This window comes from Cajanus cajan, chromosome 6, assembly GCF_000230855.2.
Source record: "Cajanus cajan strain Asha chromosome 6, NIPB_CcT2T_4, whole genome shotgun sequence".
Taxonomy (NCBI): Eukaryota; Viridiplantae; Streptophyta; class Magnoliopsida; order Fabales; family Fabaceae; genus Cajanus; species Cajanus cajan.
The window spans coordinates 56,380,148-56,398,862 of NC_138522.1; the positions used below are offsets into that span (position 1 = coordinate 56,380,148).

The 18,715-nt window shown below is 32.1% G+C and overlaps 2 protein-coding genes across 3 annotated transcripts; both read right to left on the reverse strand.

The window, feature by feature from the left end:
* Nucleotides 1-542: 542 nt before the first annotated feature.
* Nucleotides 543-6,864, reverse strand: LOC109796733 (Translation initiation factor 2, small GTP-binding protein). Of its 2 annotated transcripts, none has more exons than XM_020356503.3 (8): nucleotides 6,712-6,864; nucleotides 5,492-5,532; nucleotides 5,211-5,331; nucleotides 5,051-5,117; nucleotides 3,915-4,218; nucleotides 2,289-3,329; nucleotides 1,395-1,544; nucleotides 543-1,301 (listed from the first exon to the last, which is right to left on the reverse strand). In XM_020356503.3, the coding sequence occupies exons 2-8, from the start codon at nucleotides 5,516-5,518 to the stop codon at nucleotides 870-872; spliced, it is 2,142 nt and encodes a 713-aa protein (XP_020212092.1). In that variant the 5' UTR covers nucleotides 5,519-5,532; nucleotides 6,712-6,864; the 3' UTR covers nucleotides 543-869. The 2 variants fall into 2 exon arrangements, with proteins under 2 accessions (XP_020212092.1, XP_020212093.1); XM_020356504.3 differs by having other exon boundaries at nucleotides 5,492-5,546; nucleotides 6,712-6,848.
* A 6,643-nt stretch (nucleotides 6,865-13,507) lies between these two features.
* Nucleotides 13,508-14,678, reverse strand: LOC109795792 (uncharacterized). Its single transcript, XM_020355332.3, has 2 exons — nucleotides 14,311-14,678; nucleotides 13,508-14,179 (listed from the first exon to the last, which is right to left on the reverse strand). Exon 2 carries the CDS (start codon nucleotides 14,168-14,170, stop codon nucleotides 13,763-13,765), a length of 408 nt encoding a protein of 135 aa, XP_020210921.1. The 5' UTR covers nucleotides 14,171-14,179; nucleotides 14,311-14,678; the 3' UTR covers nucleotides 13,508-13,762.
* Nucleotides 14,679-18,715: the final 4,037 nt, after the last annotated feature.

Sequence of the window (18,715 nt, forward strand, 5' to 3'; positions counted from 1 at the left end):
ACCACCGATATTAAATTGATATTATTTACTAAAACTAATTTTTTTTTAATGTTAGTACAATGTTTTACTTTAATTATTATTTTTTTAAAATTGGGATTCAAATAAGAATCTATTATTAATTTATGAATAAACTAATTTTAATTTATAAAAAAATATTTATTTTTGAAAAATTCTATCCAAAAATACTTAACATTTAACATTTAGGTGGGCAACTTTGTATATTATTTGAATATCTACATCGTAAAAGAGAATATACCTTCTTGCATTTGTGTGATCAAATTTTGATTTTTTTTTATACCTAAATACTTATTAATGGGTAACCAAAGAAAAACTTGTTTTATTTCATTTATTTTTTGTGCCCAAAAAAATTAGTTACGTTCAGCACAACTGTACGAGATTATCAGTTCAACATATTTGCAACATGCAGTAACCTCAAGAAAGACTGATAACAGATACATAAAAACCAAAATACTGCTGACCAAGTATTTAGTTTAAATAACAAACATACTTTCTTTTATGGGTATTAATTTTACACTACAACATTGTTATTGATGTCTCTAATTCACACGATAAGATTATAAATATTCCTTTGAGCCTAAATGGTACAACTGACGCATTCCTATTCTTTAAGGAATTGTAGAGTTGAGGGTTGCTGTATCTTATAATTCAACATCACAGATTAGTGTACGTGCAAAGCACATGTCAAAAAAACTAGTATACTAAGCGTTTCAAATTGTTCCTCAAAAATTAACTACACTTTCTTTGGGTACAACAAAAATTGACTACTCTAACAATCCATCCATAGGATTTTGCTGGCTCGGTGTAATGTGACAAAAATGTGCGTTGAAGAATCATCAACTAACGTAAAATCAGCACTCAATTCGAACAGCACCACTCTCCGACTTAATGAACTTGGGTTTCCTTACGACTTGTTCCAAGCACTGGATGACGTCTCCAACCTGGAAATCATGCCATTCGTTGATTATTAGTCCACAATCGTTTCCCTTTTTCACAGTATCCACATCCTGCTTCTCCCTCTTAAGAGATGTACAAAGTCCTTCAAACACGACTTCCCCACTCCTAAGAAGCCTCATGGTTGCTGACCTTGTCACAGAGCCATCAATAACACGACAACCAGCTATCTTAACACCAGGTCCCTTCGACTTGCTCCCTTTGATTTCAAAGATGCTCATCACTTCTGCCTGCCCTGCAATATGGGTCTCAGAAGTTCCAGGGGCCTTCTCTATTATCAAATTGCCTATGTCCTCCAAGAGGTGGTAAATTACACGGTGCAGAATTATCTATATAACCAAACCAAATGGATGTCAAAATGAAATCCAAGTTTCTTGTCAAACAATTTAAGCATAGATGAACATCAGCTTAAAAGTTAATACCTTGATGCTGGCTCGAGCTGCTGCCTGACTCAGTGAAGTAGGTGGACTTTTGACGTTAAATCCAACTATGGAAGCCCCACAAGCCTGTGCCAGGTCCACATCTGATTGAGAAATAGGCCCAACACCAACATGGAGAACATTTACGAAAACCTAGCAATTAAATTACACAAATTGTTAGCAACAAATAGCAAATAATAGTAAAGCAACACTGTAAACTTAAGTTCACGACAACTACACTATGTTTCTGGGTGTCACAAAAGCTGATTTTTGACAACTATAGCAATTAGCATGTCTGCCACACCCAGTAGTCAATAAAAGCAAACCAGTCCCAATTGTGCGAGGAATATAGTGAATCATTAACTGGAGATGATTAGTGATTATAAAATATGAGTCTGTTTGGATACATTCTATAAGGATTTTTGAGGACTTCCCTATCAAAAGAAAAAAAATGTTTTTTCAATAGAAAAACACTTTTAGTCTTGTATCCAAACATGTTCTATATTTTTCGAATACTGATTACTCGGGTAAAATACCTTAATCAGTTAGATGCATGCCCGTGAATTATTTTGATTTATATCTCTGTCACCACTGGTTATTCAAAAGCATTTCGAGTTTAAAACATGGACATTTGCATAAAGCATAAACTCACATTACTGTCTGATAAGTTTAAATTGTCAGAATCAGGATCAAGGAAAAAGAAAACAGAAAGAAGGTTCGAATCACTTTATAAAAATGGCTCAGATACCAAAAGGGTATCAAGTGAAAATCATATATATCTTTAACACTAGCATTATAAAACAAACTGTTTTGCTTGCCTTCACTCTGCCTGTGGGGGAGCATGCGTGTGTATGCAAAAAGAGAGAAGTTTACTATATTGCTATAATCTTTACAAACCTGAGCACTATTTAAAGTTTTCAATGCATCGGTGACAGCTTGAACAGTTCCCTGAACATCTGCTTTTACTATTACTGGCATTTCAACCCTCTGTGGAACCTCCTCGGAATCATCTGAAGTAGTTGGCTTGTCCTGTATCATCTTATTCTTAAGCCTGTTCTCCTCATATTTCCTTTGCCTTCCAGAACTAAGCATTCTAGCTCGCTCCTCAGAATGAACAACAATAACATCATCACCGGCCATTGGCAGCCCTCGAAGCCCTTCAATCTCAACAGGCATAGCAGGTGTTGCTTGTTGAGTTAACTTCCCTGCCATATCTTTAATACCCCTTATTCTTCCCCATTGTGAGCCTACAACCACATGCTGACCACAAACTAGAGTCCCTGCCTTCACTATAGTAGTTACCAATGGACCCCGTCCTTTGTCAAGTCTTGCTTCCACCACATATGCTTGAGCAGGCCCATCAATTCGTGCTTTAAGATCCATCATATCAGCCTGAAGTAGTAAAGCTTCCTCTAGGTTATCCAGTCCAATTTTTTCAGTTGCTGAAACTTCAACAACCTGAATATCCCCACCCATCTCCTCCAGCAGCAAGCCCTCTGATGCAAGCTGCAGTTTAACTTTTTCAGGATTTGCACCTGGTTTATCACATTTATTAATTGCAACTACAATTGGTACATTAGCTGCTTTTGCGTGAGACATGGCTTCAAGAGTTTGAGGCATCACACCATCGTCTGCAGCAACAACCAGCACCACTATATCTGTAACTGCTGCACCTCTTGCCCGCATTGCACTAAATGCAGCATGACCAGGAGTATCAAGAAATGTAATTGATGCTCCTGATGGCATGACCACCACAAAAGCACCTAGATGTTGAGTTATGCCACCAGCCTCCCTGGCTGCCACTGATGTTTGACGCAAGGCATCAAGAAGAGAAGTTTTACCATGATCAACATGACCCATCACTGTTACAACTGCAGGACGTGGTAAAATTTCTGCACCTTCATCTGAATGTAGCCTTTTAACATTGACACCAGCCTCCTGCACCAGCAATGAACTTATTAAGTGAAAAAATATCACAGAGAGAAACAAAAATGTTCATCGTGTGGCAAATTTAGAGGGTGAGGGTTTTGAATCAATGACCCAAAATGAATGCAAACAAATAAAAACTTTGGAGAATACCTTGGTATAATGCTTCAAAAGTGGTTTTACATAAAATATTTACACAAGCCTACCCATACTCTAGGCCTAGTCTTTTCGGTCACTTTTCTTCCCTTAATTTTTCTATGCATACTGTATTTTTTGGACAGAAGGGAAGGCACACAAGACAGCCTAATTTCAGGAAAAACACTTATTCAAGCTCCATCAGACCCATCAAAACTTCACAATAGAGCTTATAGATTTTATTTAAAAATTCAAACCACTAAACAAAAGCCACTTCAAATCGCATACACTTCAAGTGAAGAATAAGTAAAACATGAGCCATTTTAATTTTGATCATAACAAGTTGTCATTAATAAATGACAAGCACAGACAAAAAAGTATTGGGATCAAACGAAGATAGTAGAAACTAGTTCCTAACATTCACTGGCTTATAATCATCTGTGACTAAGAGGGAGAAAATACCATTGCAGCAAGTTCAGCAATATCCATGCTGAGAAGCTCAAACTCTGATTCAACCTTTTCACCAACATTAGTGAGGACATCCTGCAAAGAAGATACTGATTTTCCAGAGCGCTTTGCCAGTTCAACAAGAGTCATGCCTTCAAATATTTCTACTATTTTATCAGGACTAGATTTGGTAGCTGTGACATTACGAACAGGTGGCTGTCTTCTATTGTCCCTTCTTGAATATTTCACCCTCTTTGGGGTCTTCAAACCTAATGGTCCATCATTTCTTGCCCAGACTTGCGAACTAGCATGGAAGCACCTGCAAATGTAATCAAAATTCAAAACACCTTACCTCTGCCTTTTTCTTTTCCAGTTAAGCAACTTTTACATAAAAGTTGAGTACTAAATCTTCATGCAGTTCAAGTTTTCAACAAATGCCACTTCTTACTTTCATGTAGAATCAAATAAATGTTAGCTTTGGCATATTCATCTACAGCTGAAGATGCTTAATACAAATCAGGATTATTATACTAGGATTATTAGCATATTACTAAACCCAGCAAAATCTTTCAAAGCCTAATAACCTCCAGTTTAGCACTCACCTAAAAGTCAATTGTTAATGCTAGTCATGTCACTACTTATAACATAGGAAACATTTCAAAAAAAAAAAAAAACAGATGAGATTAAGAACATGAAATACAGAGAAAGAAATTGCTCCAGCATCTACTAAGCAAAGATGAAGTAAAATTTCCCTACAAATAATTATGCCAAATCTCACAATCAAAGATACATAAAGTAAGCTTACCTGTCTCTATTTAATCTCACAAACAACACAATTTGTGCAATCATTTCTCATTGCTGAAACACCAATATATGATAGCAACACATTGGAATAAACCCATCTTTACACTAATGCAGTACTACTTATCAACTCATGGAATAGTTCTGATAAATTTAGGCTTCTTTAATACACCCTCATGTCTTTGGCTCTCTACACAATCATATATTTGAAAGTTAAACTCACTACTATTCCTATCCACTATGCAGTATGCATTGGCCCTATTTTGTTATCATCCTTAATTCCCTATATAACCTAAACTGTAATGCTATCAATGGTTCATTTTGAAACTGAAAATTGAATACTATTTTACCGTATTCCACATTCTTTAGTCTCACTACCAAAACCAGCCACTCCGTGAGATGATTGGTTGATGATATCTGCATTATGTAGTTAAAAGAATTTGAGTAGCTGACTATGAAATGTATAAGAGCACAGAATACAATATTAAAAGCACAAAGCTGGTCAATTACCTGGCATGCATCTTTCTGATGCATAAACAGATTGCACAGCAAAGATGGATGCAAATTTTGATCCTGTCACATGCCTAAATGGTGTTGTAGTCAAAACTTTTGTAAAATTCATATATATTCTCTGCATTCAGGTAACAAAAGAACTTTATCAACAACTGAATGAGCTATATGACAAATTTTTCACGAAAAGTTCAATCACCTGCAAACTGGATGATTATCATATTTAATACAAATTTATGATGAAAATAATATATGGAATATGCATATAAAAGCCAACTCACCTTCGTACCAAGCTCGCGCCACGCCATTCATAAGCATATAACTGCAAAATAAAGCCTAATGCAAATTATTTAAAAAAACAATAGACAGGGAAGGTGATGGAAGTAGTCAGCACTCAGCAGCTCATCAATGGTGGATTTATATATATGTCACCAATAACCACAAAAAGTTACAATAACATTTCAGATTGTACGAGTTTAAGACATCACTTGGCCTCTCAAGTTCCAGCCCACAAAGGTGTTACAATGATGATCAAGAAGACCTAATAATAATATAAATACACAAGGGGATCAAAAGCCACCACACGTTATAGATTTTTCAAGAAATTGGAAATTTTGGTTTTTACACGTGATTTAGGAAACCTGCAACTTGACAAGGGCATTCAACGAAACCAAGGTCACTACAATACTTTCTAAAATGACAATCTCTGCTGACACAGACAGCAGTCAAATTGCATTTAGAGCATGTTTGGATACAAGTCTAGAAGGGCTTTTCTACTAGAAAATATTTTTTATTTTCAGTAGAGAAACTCTAAAAATTCCTTCTAGATTATTTCCAAACAGACTCTTAGTCAATTTACCAATAAAAAACACTTTTCGGATTCAATGTTGTAATTTAACATAGTCTAGTACCCTCTTTGCAACACCCCAGGCATCAAACAAGGCAACACGAGTACAAGAACACGTAGGAAGCCAATAGGTTCATCTGTTGTAACTTGAAATGGACAAACTCGCTCGTTCCTAAAGAAGCTGGAGCTTGGGGCGAGAGCTCAACAGCTCTACAACAATTCCAAAACTAAGGGACCAAGTATCGAAGTATTGCTTCAAAAAAGAAAGAAAAGAATCCATCCTAGACTCATTTAATGGATGGATTAACGGGTAATACCTAATCCCCCAATCAAACAATTTTAATGAAGGGATATCCAATGACACAACCTATTATATCATTTTTTAGCTTCTACTTTGGCTAGAGCTTGTAATCTAACTATCTAATGTGATATTAAATAGAGAAAAATGCATCAGGCCTAGGATACACATAGACGAAGAAAAATGCTTTTAATAGAATGCAATATGATGCATCCATAGGTAAAAAATGAATGGAACGAGCAGAATTAAAGAATGGAGTGCAGTATTAGGGTGAAAGTGCGAGAACGAAACTACAACAGCAACACTACGTAAGGTTAATGGATTGAAGGAAATAGCGTTATTGAGGGAAGCAAAACCTGTGAGAAACGCGATGGGTGCGATTTACAGAAGCGAGGATTGGATAGTGAGGTGAGGGACGACAACGGCCATTACCACCGCCATAGGCTTAGCATACCCACTCTTTCCTTACACTAACTTGAAGTTTTATGGGCTTATATGCCACCAAGGCCCAACTAGCTCCTCCCCGTAAGGGAAGCCCCGTATAGACTTTAATTCTTTTTTTTTAATTTCTTTTCAACACGCACTTTTCATCTGTTTATTATAGTCAATGCCTCAACCCTTTAATTTATTAAATAAATTTATTCAAAAAAAATCTATTACTAGATTAAAAATTTCTATCAAATAAATTATATATTATATTTATAAAATTTATATTAATTTAAAATTATTCAGTACTACATTAATATAATCTAAGCATATGGTTGCGATAAATTGAAGTTAACTAATGTCTTTATGTGACAAGTTTAACTTGGAAATTGCAATTAAATAATGGATGTAAATGTAATTGTTCTCAAATTATTTTCTGATAAATGCCAACTTGAATTTACTATAGAAATAGAATAGAAGCAGCCTAACTGTGAGGCATGAGCTAGCCCATGAGTGACAGATAACATTATGGAGCAGAAAAGAAAATGATAATGAACAACAGAAAGTGAGTTTTGTGTGAAGGCTCAAGAGGGGATAACCCTCCTTGTGCAGAGGTGTGAGGAATGAGATAGAACGGGAAGGCCCCATTGAGTGGAGAGAACAATAGCAGGGTACATGTTTTGCATGTTCATTCTGTTCACAACCTCACTGTATACCCTTACAATTCTGCTTGACAACACAACTCCTAAGGAAACCTTCCTACACCGTGACAACCGAAGGCCACGTAATCTTCCATTCACACACTTCACCCAACAACGTCTTCCATCTCTCGAACTTGTTAGCTTCTCATACCCACATCTCATGCGTTTGCTACCCAAATAATTCCAACCCATCTTCAGCATTCTCGCCTAATCACCCTTTATTGCTCCTTCAATTCAAACACACGCAAAATGATTGTGATGGTATGAAACTAGCTAGCTAGATACCTTATATAACACATGGATGCATTCAAACTTCAATGCACTTAGTCTGCCTTGAGGCAGATAGAGACAATGGTACCTCATTTTAAAACCTTTTAACACATGCCTACAAAAACGTTGCCACTTCAGACTCTGCTATGTTGTTCTTTCACATTCTCAGTTAAATATATATAGCTAGTATTCCAAATTAGTTGGTGGTTCAAGGAATATTTGATGCATGTGCAATGATTGATGTCCCCGTTAAAAATATAAAGCTAAAGCTAATCATTTGCTTAACTGTGGAATGTATGTGGCTATGGTATTTAACAAATATTTCTAACTTTGTTTGATAAACTTTTCACAAAATCAAGCCTATATCAACTGTTGCTCTAATTTGTCCTTTTATGAGGCAGAAAATATATATACTATATACTTACAGTATGTAGAGTCTGGATCCTCTGCAACTTTGGAGTCCCTCCAACAAAATATACATTATATATAAGCAATTATACAAAAATTGTTTTTATATTTCCAGCTTTTACAACCATCAGATTTATATCTAATGGCCAATATCTCTACTGCATAGGCAGATGAGCTGGAGACGATCCAAATGCATGGTATGTACACTACGTGTTTAGTCCAAGTTTCAAATCTGGTTCTTTCACTGACTTAAGCTATATACATATATATATGTTAGCTCTTTCCCACTAAAAAAGAAATCATTAGGTTATGTTTTGAATACCGTGTTAGAACTTGATATACTTTTCCATAAATTATTCTGGAAGAAGAAAATAAATAAATTTTAAATTAGTTTATATAAAACTTAATTTATAAAGATTATTTTCTATTAACTATTTTTTTTTACACCTATATTAACTATTTTAATATGTATAACTAAATCTTTCTCATCAAATAGGTTTATATAAAAATAGAGTGGTTTTTCTGATTGCAAATACATTCAAACCGGAGACCGGACCATAGTCTTTTATTAAGAAAAACACATGTTGAATCATTTTAACCTATGAAATTTGGTATGTATATACTTATAGATCATAATCCCATATGCCAGAAACCTAATTCTCACCTAACTCGTTTGAACACGGTGATTGACCTTTCAAAATCACTTATTTCCACCAAACCCATGTGTAGAGTTACGAACATTAGGCTTATGCTATTCTCCTACAAAGTAGTATATTTGAAACAGCTCCATGTTCATGAGTCTAGCGTTTGTGTGTTGCGTGATGGCCTCATGGTCATGAGTATAGTTCTTTTTTCTTCTTATTAAAAGATACAATTTAAAAGAATTTGGTTTTTTTATAAGGCAAATTTTATAATTTTTTATAAAGCATTAATTTATTTTTTATTTTTATTAAAATTTGTAAAAATATGTATTTCTCTTTCAATTCTTAGATTTTCGTATCGTCATTTATCATTTTTTATTGGTAATGGTAGATAACCTTTTAAATGAAATAGTATTTCCATCTCTCATAAAAATTGAATAATAAATTTAATTAAAAAATTGATAAATCATGATTTTATTTTATAAAATTAATAAAATTAACTTGTATAATTATTTATATTAGTATGTGTGATTCGATTAAAAATATTTTATAATAAAAAAAGTGTAATATATTTGAAATAATATTATGTTTAATAAGTCTTTTATAGTGATGATCTTGTAAATATGGTCAATTTTTTCATTTGTTTTGATCTAAATTTTAAATTAGATAAATATTTAAAATTTATTTATACGAAGAGAAAAAAAAAACTGTAAATCTTAGTTCTTATCATCTCATGAATGCATAATTTTTTTTTACAGCCAAATACATAAAAAGGAAAAAATTTGATATTAGTGGTTAATTAAATGATATAATTAAAGGACTACTATATTAATACTTTTATAAAACTTTGACCCCGTCAAACAACTACCAAATTTGATGGCAGGTGTTAAATCACGATGATGATTATATCAAATAAAATAGTAACAAATTTTCACTATTAGATTAAAAAAAATTGCATTGGAATTACAATAAAGATCACACGGAAATTTTTGTTAGAATCTAAACACACTACTCTCACTTTATACCTCAATCATATGAATGTGAGACACTCACCACTTGAAGGACTACTTTGAATTCATGATCAAAGTCTTAATACTGTTTCTTTTGAGATGGATTGTCAAAAAGTGATTGTATATCTTAAACAGTCAAGTAGTCATTTTTCTTAATTTAGTGGGTTAATGAATCAGTGCATTCAAATGTTAAATAGTTTAACAAACTGTGATGTTAATTTAATATAATTTAATGTTCAGACAAGCTAATTCAATGATTTCAATTGATCAATAGATTCTACATGAAATACATTGAGTCTATTTTCATAAATAAAAAAACACAATAATATCATTAACCATATCATTAACGACGATAATTGTAAAAATAAAACTTATATTTTTCTGTATAAGAACTAAAATGCAAAAATAGAAATTATTATAGGATCAGGACATCAGGTGAATAGTTTAATTTTTATCTTAAGGAAATATATATTTTTAAAAAAATATTAATTATATAAATTTAACATCTCTTCTTATCTAATTTTCTTATCATGAGAAACAAAGTTTATATTTTAATATTATCATTAGTACATTTTTATTATTTGGGGTGTTACACGAATTATTATAATAAAATGATTGCCTTAATAAATATTATATAGATCTAAAGGACTAAGAATGTATTCTTGATGCAGCCCCTAAAACCCTAAGTCATCTTAGGTTCTTAATTTTTTTTATATTCTTAAAAAAAAATATTTTTATTTTTACTTTTGTTGCTTATAGTTTATGAATGAGTGAATAGTGATTGATTTTAATTTCTGTAGTTTCAATTGCTCAAATCAAATTTCTGTACTTTTAAAATTAATTAAATACAATTAAAAACTTAATTGACTCTCAAATTCCTAATTAAAGGTATTAGGTGACGTTAATTTCATCTAATGATGTGGCTGGCAAAAATGAATAAGTAGAGCAAAATGAATTTCTTTTAAGTAGTTTGTCAAGATTATATGAGACACTCGCATGCTAAAGTGACGTTGATGTAATCCTCAAAAATAAAGTTTGAAAATTAAGAAGAAAAGAAATTCAAGGTTGGGTTTGAACTTATTACCCATGCTAACCATTAGAACACTTTATTTATTCAACACATATGCAAAGTATTTCATATATACGGAGTATAGTATAGTAACTCTTAAATTATATATACTGACTAGAAAAAGAGAACATATATATTTACTACTAGTATTAAATAAACAATGTAATAATTAATATTATACATAATCAAACAAATTAAATAGTAACTTATAATTTTCACCTAATACTATAGCTTTGCATTAAATAAATTCTTCTTTTGTAAAATTAATATTGTGTTGTTTTAATTTTTTAACACTTTAGTAAGGCTGTAAATAAACACTTTAGTAAGTAAAATAAGGTATTATTATTGATGGAATATTTTTTTTTTGTCAAATTAATATTATTAATTATTAATGTATTACTAAAAATATAATTTTAATTATTATTATTACAATATTGAAATACAAAATAATATTTTAATATATTTTTAAAATAATCTTATTATTACAAAATTAATTCCTAATGTATATCTGTTAATTTCTACACAACTCCCTTCCCTAGAGATAAAGCAAAAACCCAAATCAATTTAACAAGCTTGTACATAATATACTCATAGCATATATAACACTTATTTTTCTTTTCTAACTTTTCAAGGATTTAATATATATGCACAGTGTCAGTATATAAAAAAAAATTACACTACGAATTAATCGTAAATTACTATTGATATAATTTTTAAAATAATACATAAAAATCAATAAATTTACTATATAAGTAATTTGTGATTAATGATAATAGATAAGATTACTTTACATTATTAATGCTTATTTTCTTCTCTTATTAAAAAAAATTAATGTTGTTGATTGCATGACAACAGTAAGTGACAAAATAACTGTGCTGAGATTATAACTCAATAATAAGTTATTGCTAACACCGCGAAATATCTTTAAAACAGCTGTAATATGATTGTTAATTACCTGGCGTACCGTTTTCAAATTTGTCAACATGAATTAGTTCCCGATCGATTAGATGTCATTCATCAATGAGTGCTGTTAATGATCAATTTTTTTTTATTAAAATTAAAATCGTTCAAGTTATAAAATCACAAAACTGAATAAATTTATTATCTCATTAAAGTATTTTTTGTTTGAGTAGTAAAGATAAAATGATATTATTCGGTACAAAATTTGATTTGATTTCAGTATCTGTATTTAATGAAAAAATAATTATAGTTTAACCACGTAATTAACGTTCAAAGATTAAAATCAAACACATTTGTTTATCAACCTTTTTTTTATAAGCAAACATTTCATTACTATAATAAAATTATATAAAAATATGTTTGATTTTATCAAGTTAATAAAAGTATTGTTATATCAACTTAAATTAAAAAGTTTGATATTTTTAAGAATCGATAACTTATTAAAATATTTTATGATTCTTTTTAATTTTTTAGAAAATTCTTGACGTTTTAGTTTTAAAAAAATATGAATTCATATTTAATTCATTTTTCTTTTGAAGAAATAATTAGTTTTTCTTTTCAATCTTTTGAGAAGACCGAGAAAAAAAAATATTTTTTCTTCCCAAATATGTAATAAATTATCATCACAACACAATTCAGAAACAATCGCCATAAATTCTGGAAAAGTATATATATCCATAGTAGCTCGCAGCAGCGAAATCAAGCAAGTTTTTGCTACATTAATGTTTTGCTTATTTGCAATTGCTTGCACGTTATTTTATATTAGTGTGACAGTGGCATTTTACCCGTTAAAGACTATTTATTAAATGACCTTCAGCATCAGCTCGAATCTCTGAAATAAATTGCATGTTCCGTTCGCGTGGTATGTAATGTATGTTACCGTTGGCAACTTAATTAATATGCCAAAGCCGTTGACATTTCTTGACATTAATTTAAACAGTAAAACCCACCTCATAACATAGTCATAAATTAGCACACATAAGAAAATCACAAGTTATTACTAGTATAAACGACCATTGTGTGATTGTGGTTGCTTTTTTTCTTTTGATCCAATTCTCTCACAAGCAGTGCTTTTCTTATAGTATAAGCAATGCATGCTTCACATCTATCGGTTTCATTGTATTTGCTACTATATTGTCAACTTGCTGCTGAGTTCATGAACTGTAGAAAATAATTTATTAATTCCTAATTATGAATTATGAAGTAAGGATTTAGAATGGAGCCTTATAAACAATTGACCAATCATATTCACGTACCTAAAATTCATTTCGAGGACTAGAGGAGTCAGTATTAACATTTGCAAAGGTACAAGAATTACGACACAAATGCACTATTCTTAAAATGATCCTTTTCACGTATCAAATAATAATTTAAATATTTAAAAAAACAGGTCTAACAAATAATTTAGATAGGTCGTGTTATTATTATTCTATAACAAAATCAGGTCGTTGGAAATTTATTAGCCCATGTACGTCTGAAAATGGATCTTTATTTGCTGAACTACCTTTTAATCGTGGACAGTGAATAAACTAGGGACAGTAGCAACCACCAAACGAAGCAGAGAGTTGCCCGTGAGTGTTGAATTCTGACATTGGCAACTAATTTAATTAAAATCATGACCCATACTGAAAAAGAAAAGCACGGACCTTGCTTCTGAGTTCTCACCATTTAATGCCAAATACGCAACATGTTACTCAAATTAAACCAAAAACATACAAATTACAATGCATGAATTAATTTTTGGTTCTTTGGTAGTCCATACTAGTTAGTGAACTTAAATTATAAACTTGCAAGGAATAACAATTTATATATACTGTATAGTATATATTTTCCCAGTTCCAATTTTCAATTTCCAATGTGTTTGTAACTAGTAAGTAGAATTGTTGAATTATGAAATAAAAAGAGATAAATTTGCTGAATTGTTAGGAGTGATGAGAAGTGGTACTGGTATAGCAGAAACAAGAGGAAGAGTGGAATTTGCGGGTGTGAGTGTGAGCATTGAGAAGGCGTGAAAACCTTCTCTTGCGGTAATAGAAACCGCATTTGATTCTGATTCTGGAAAACAGGACCCTTGGAAGCCTCTTAGCAGATCGCAGCCTTAAACAGAGAACCTTCTTGACACGAACCAAAGACCCTTTCACTCTCTCTTTCAGACTCTTCTTTCGACAGAACTGATAGCTTCTCAAAAAAAGCTGCCTCTTCTCCATCATAGTGTAGCTGTGGCTGTGCTCAACCTCATGAGGGTAGTAATACCCGAAAGACTCACTCCTAAATAATGGGTTCAGGTTCAGGGTAAGGCTACCCTTCTCCTTGTTACGAATCAGTGTCATGAAGTTGCTCTGAAATGTTAAAACAGAGATACAACAAAACAATTCTACAATTTAGCGCCATTAAATAGCAAAAGAAAACAATGGTTACGGTTTCGTGTGAGAGGTGACAATAGAAAAGAAACTGTGGAGATTCTACGCACCTTATCGTTGCTTCCTACGCCAGTTAACTTGCGCGCCGCCGCAATAGCTAAAGACAAATTAAACTTACTTTATACCCTTTCTTCTTGTAAAAGAGTATGCACTTTAACACGTGGATCGTTCCATAGGTTCTTCGATCCTGTTCTTTTAGATGGATGCTCACGTGCCTTTTGTGCTTTCACCAATTTTTTATTTATTTATTTATTTCATAATTCCTAGTTAAGACAATCACATGGTAACATCCATTTCTCGTGCTCTACATGCTTGCCTTAAATCAGACCCACCCTTATCCTATATATGTTTGTCCAATGAGAGAACATCATGGTTCAATTTGGATGCTTTCTAAATAACAAAAAATATTATTTAATTTGTACTTTTTTTTTATTAAATAGAGACGATTGTAAATGTAAAAGTATTTATTTGGTAATGTTGGTGACGGTCAAAAGCGTATCGTGTAACGATACATGGAAGGAAGGCTACTAATCTTTGCACACAAGTGACAACAGCGATACACAGTATCTAACAAATTAATTTCCTATATAATAAAACGGCTTTCACAAGATGATGATGTCTACGTGCGTTATCACAGAAATAATAACTGGCTTTTCGAGTTGGAAAAATTAATGAGAAAACAGAAGTAAAATGAATCAGCATGCATGCATGATACGCAACGCGGTTGACGTAGCAATATAACAGTGTTTGTGCTTAATTGTTCAAAAAGTTAGATAAGCGAATTTGAGTTGGTTTCCCTTGAGTTCTTACCAATCAACACAGGAGACTACGTGGATAGGTGCAACCAACTCTCTCATATTTGGCCTCTTTCTACGTTAACACTGCAACTTTAAACATTTGTTCGTGGATCTGCATTCTGCACCTTCTAATTTAGAAACTAAACATCATTTTTCTCCGTTGATTTTTTTTTTTAAAAAAAAATTGGGGTTCATCAGTTGAAGTTTTGTTATTTAATTTAGATTTCAACAGTTTGATAGTATAAGATGAAGAAACCAACAATGAATTACGGATAAGGTACGTGTAATATGAAAGCAACTGTTTGGTATTCGTCAACACCTTTTTGTTTTAAAAGTTGGCATCATAAATAAAGTTTACTCATAATAACATCCATAGAGGATTTTTTGGTACCTTGTTGGAGTTAGGACATTAACACTTTATTTGTGGGAACTAGTTGAGAGAATTAGGCACGATAAAAAAAAACTTGGACAAAAAATATTTTCCATCATTTGGATCATATATAGTTGAAACTTTTATGTGATTTCATTATATATTTACTTTTGGATATCATAAATACTTTTGGATATCATAAATCTTGTGTTGTGGTATAATTTTATTGTAGAAAGACTATTAGTATTTGTATTATAATTTTTAAATACTCATGATGTAGTATTTTGAATAGTTAACTTCATAAATAATATATATGGTAATGCATTGATACAAAAACATACTAATTAAACATAGACACTAGTAAAAATAAAATAAAACTATTATATCGAGTCAAATATTATCATCAAGTTTTCTTTTTGACAACAAAGCATACACTATGAAAACATAATAACTTTAGATTTGAGAGAGGAATTGTCATATTGAAGCCTCTTTCATCAATACAATAATATGGTGGGTCACTTAGACTGGTTTAAAAGACCAGTAGCTAGTAACTTGACATACGGATTCGTGTCAGGCTTTGGGAAATCATTGATCTTGTTAAGTACATCTTTGATTAATCACTCTTGCTTTTGGTCCAAACCAAAAAAAAGAATTCTTGCTTACACATACCATCAACAACGTGCTATGTAACAAAACTTAAATTTAAAGATGAAAAGAAAAGAAAATGAAAACATGAATAAAAGATAAGACTTGCTATACTTATTTTATATGTATAAAAATATTTTATGTTTTAATTTATATGTATAAAGTCTCGGCATAGGCTCCATCAGTCTGAAGTCTCGGCATAGGCTCCATCAGTCTGAGGTCTCGGCATACCATTAGAGACCAGCCTTACCGACCCGGCCTTTAACTTTAGAGCTCGGCCACTATCGTCACTCTGGAATGAGGATCGCGTTTTCGGCTAAAGTAGTCGGTAATACATGATAGTTGACGACCATAAATGCAACGTCCCGGTACAACTATCGAGGTCATTGAAAACCAGCTACACCGGGAACACGCACATTATCAATAGCGGTCGAAATCAACCTCTATTCTTCCACGCCGAGAACCACAACCCTATGCATTTAGACCGTCTTCGTCTTTAACATCCTCGACACTGCGGGGGTTGTATACCGTATGGTAACTGGCTAGGCCGAATACCCGAGTCCATAGCCGACTAGGCCGAAAACCCGAATACCCAAGTTCATGGCCGACTAGGCCGAAGACCCGAATACCCGAGCCCACCGACCACTCACAATCTGAACAGAGCGTGTCGGTGTGCTCGGCCAAGCCTTGTACTTACGCCAGGGTGATTACAGAGAGGTTAATTTACATAATGCACCGGATTAACCCCCTAATCTCCCGGGGCCCAATCCTTAATCACGGCCCAATAAGAACCACTATAAATAAGACCCCAATGAGGTATGTAACTAACTTTCAACTACCGCATTTATTACGTTTAGCACTTACTTGAGCGTTGGAGAGTCTTTGCAGACACCTCCCTTCTCTTTGGACTACTCGGAGCAGGACGAGAAGACCTAGACCCAAGACCAGACCCATTACAACAAGGATAATTGAAGTGTGTATTCTAACACAGGAACACATACCATCAACAACGTGCTATGTAACAAAACTTAAATTTAAAGATGAAAAGAAAAGAAAATGAAAACATGAATAAAAGATAAGACTTACTATACTTATTTTATATGTATAAAAATATTTTATGTTTTAATTTAAATTGACTTACTATACTTATTTTATTTTATTAATTTAAATTGACGAATAATAATCATAAAAATATTTTATATGTTAATTTAAATTTATATAATAAAATATTATATAATTTTCAAATTTTTTTATAAATTTACAGTTTTACTATATATATTAAGAATGTACAACATAAATAAATTATTGAATGAGATAGTTTTGGTAAGAATTTTTCTTAAAATAAGTGATTCCCTATGCAAAAAGAACAAATAGATGATGCTGATAATTACCTGATGGGAAAGAGAAAAAGTGAAGAGGCAAATAGATGATGACATTTTAAAATAAGAAGCAGGAAGCATAGACATAAAATACCATGTTTGTTGAGAATGTGTTGAAGATGTGGAAACACACGCGGCACTATATGATTGGAAAGATTCATGGGTTTGGATGTTAATTACTTCCTTTGGCATCTCCTGAATGTCCTTTAAATCCCCAACCAAAATCTTGTAGGGATTTCCTTCAAGGCCTTGATCTCTTAGGAGCCTCTCTAGCCTCTTTGGCCTAAGCCATAGCCAATTCAGCACCCTCCATGCACATGTTAGAGTACGAGCAAGTATCACTATGCATGCACTTGTGCTCCATGATGCTTCCATTTCTCTCTCTTGCTTGTTCAAGGCAAAGAAAACAGATGAAGTTGATGGAACCAGCACAAGAGATTTTTATAGAAGTATGGAAGGGGCCAAACTCTATTTTAACAAGAGAGAAAGTAGTAGCTAACATAACTGTTAGGAGAGTTGCTTACCCTGCCCGTATTTCTAAATTCTGTATCCATCATATGGATTCTGCTCCCAAACACACGATGAGTGTAAAATATAAAATCCATAATATGATATGATAAAAAAAATAAATTAAGACTATATTATGTTTTTAATCCTCTAAGTATGAAGTATATTATGTTTTTAATCCTCTAAGTATGAAGGATATACTTTCTTGGTTTTTAAAATTTAAAATTTATGTTTTTAATTTTTAAAATATCAAAAATTATTATGTAATGTTGGAATTGAAATGACACCAAATTCGGATTTCTTAAATAATACACTGGTTGGGAGGAAAACCCACTAAAAATTTGTCAACCTCATTTCTTAAAAGTTAAACATTACTGAATAATAAAATAGCAGTAATAGGAAATAATAAGTATTAGTAAATACTATATTGAGATGCCTAGATAATTAATGTGTGATGCATGTAGTTAATACATAATCATATCATATCCCTTGAGCATTTGTTTAAGAATTCGAACTTTAAATTGAAAAATATATTATAAAAAAATCAAAACCTTAATACATCTTAATATTTTAAAGAAAAAATGTCTTATTTTAGGCTGATAGATTATATATATATATATATATATATATATATATATATATATATATATAAATTAAGTGTATGTATATATCATACATTTTTCCAACCACTGGGTTCGAACCTTATTTTAATTATTGTAAACTTTTTTTAGCAATAAAAAAGTATATATATCACCAC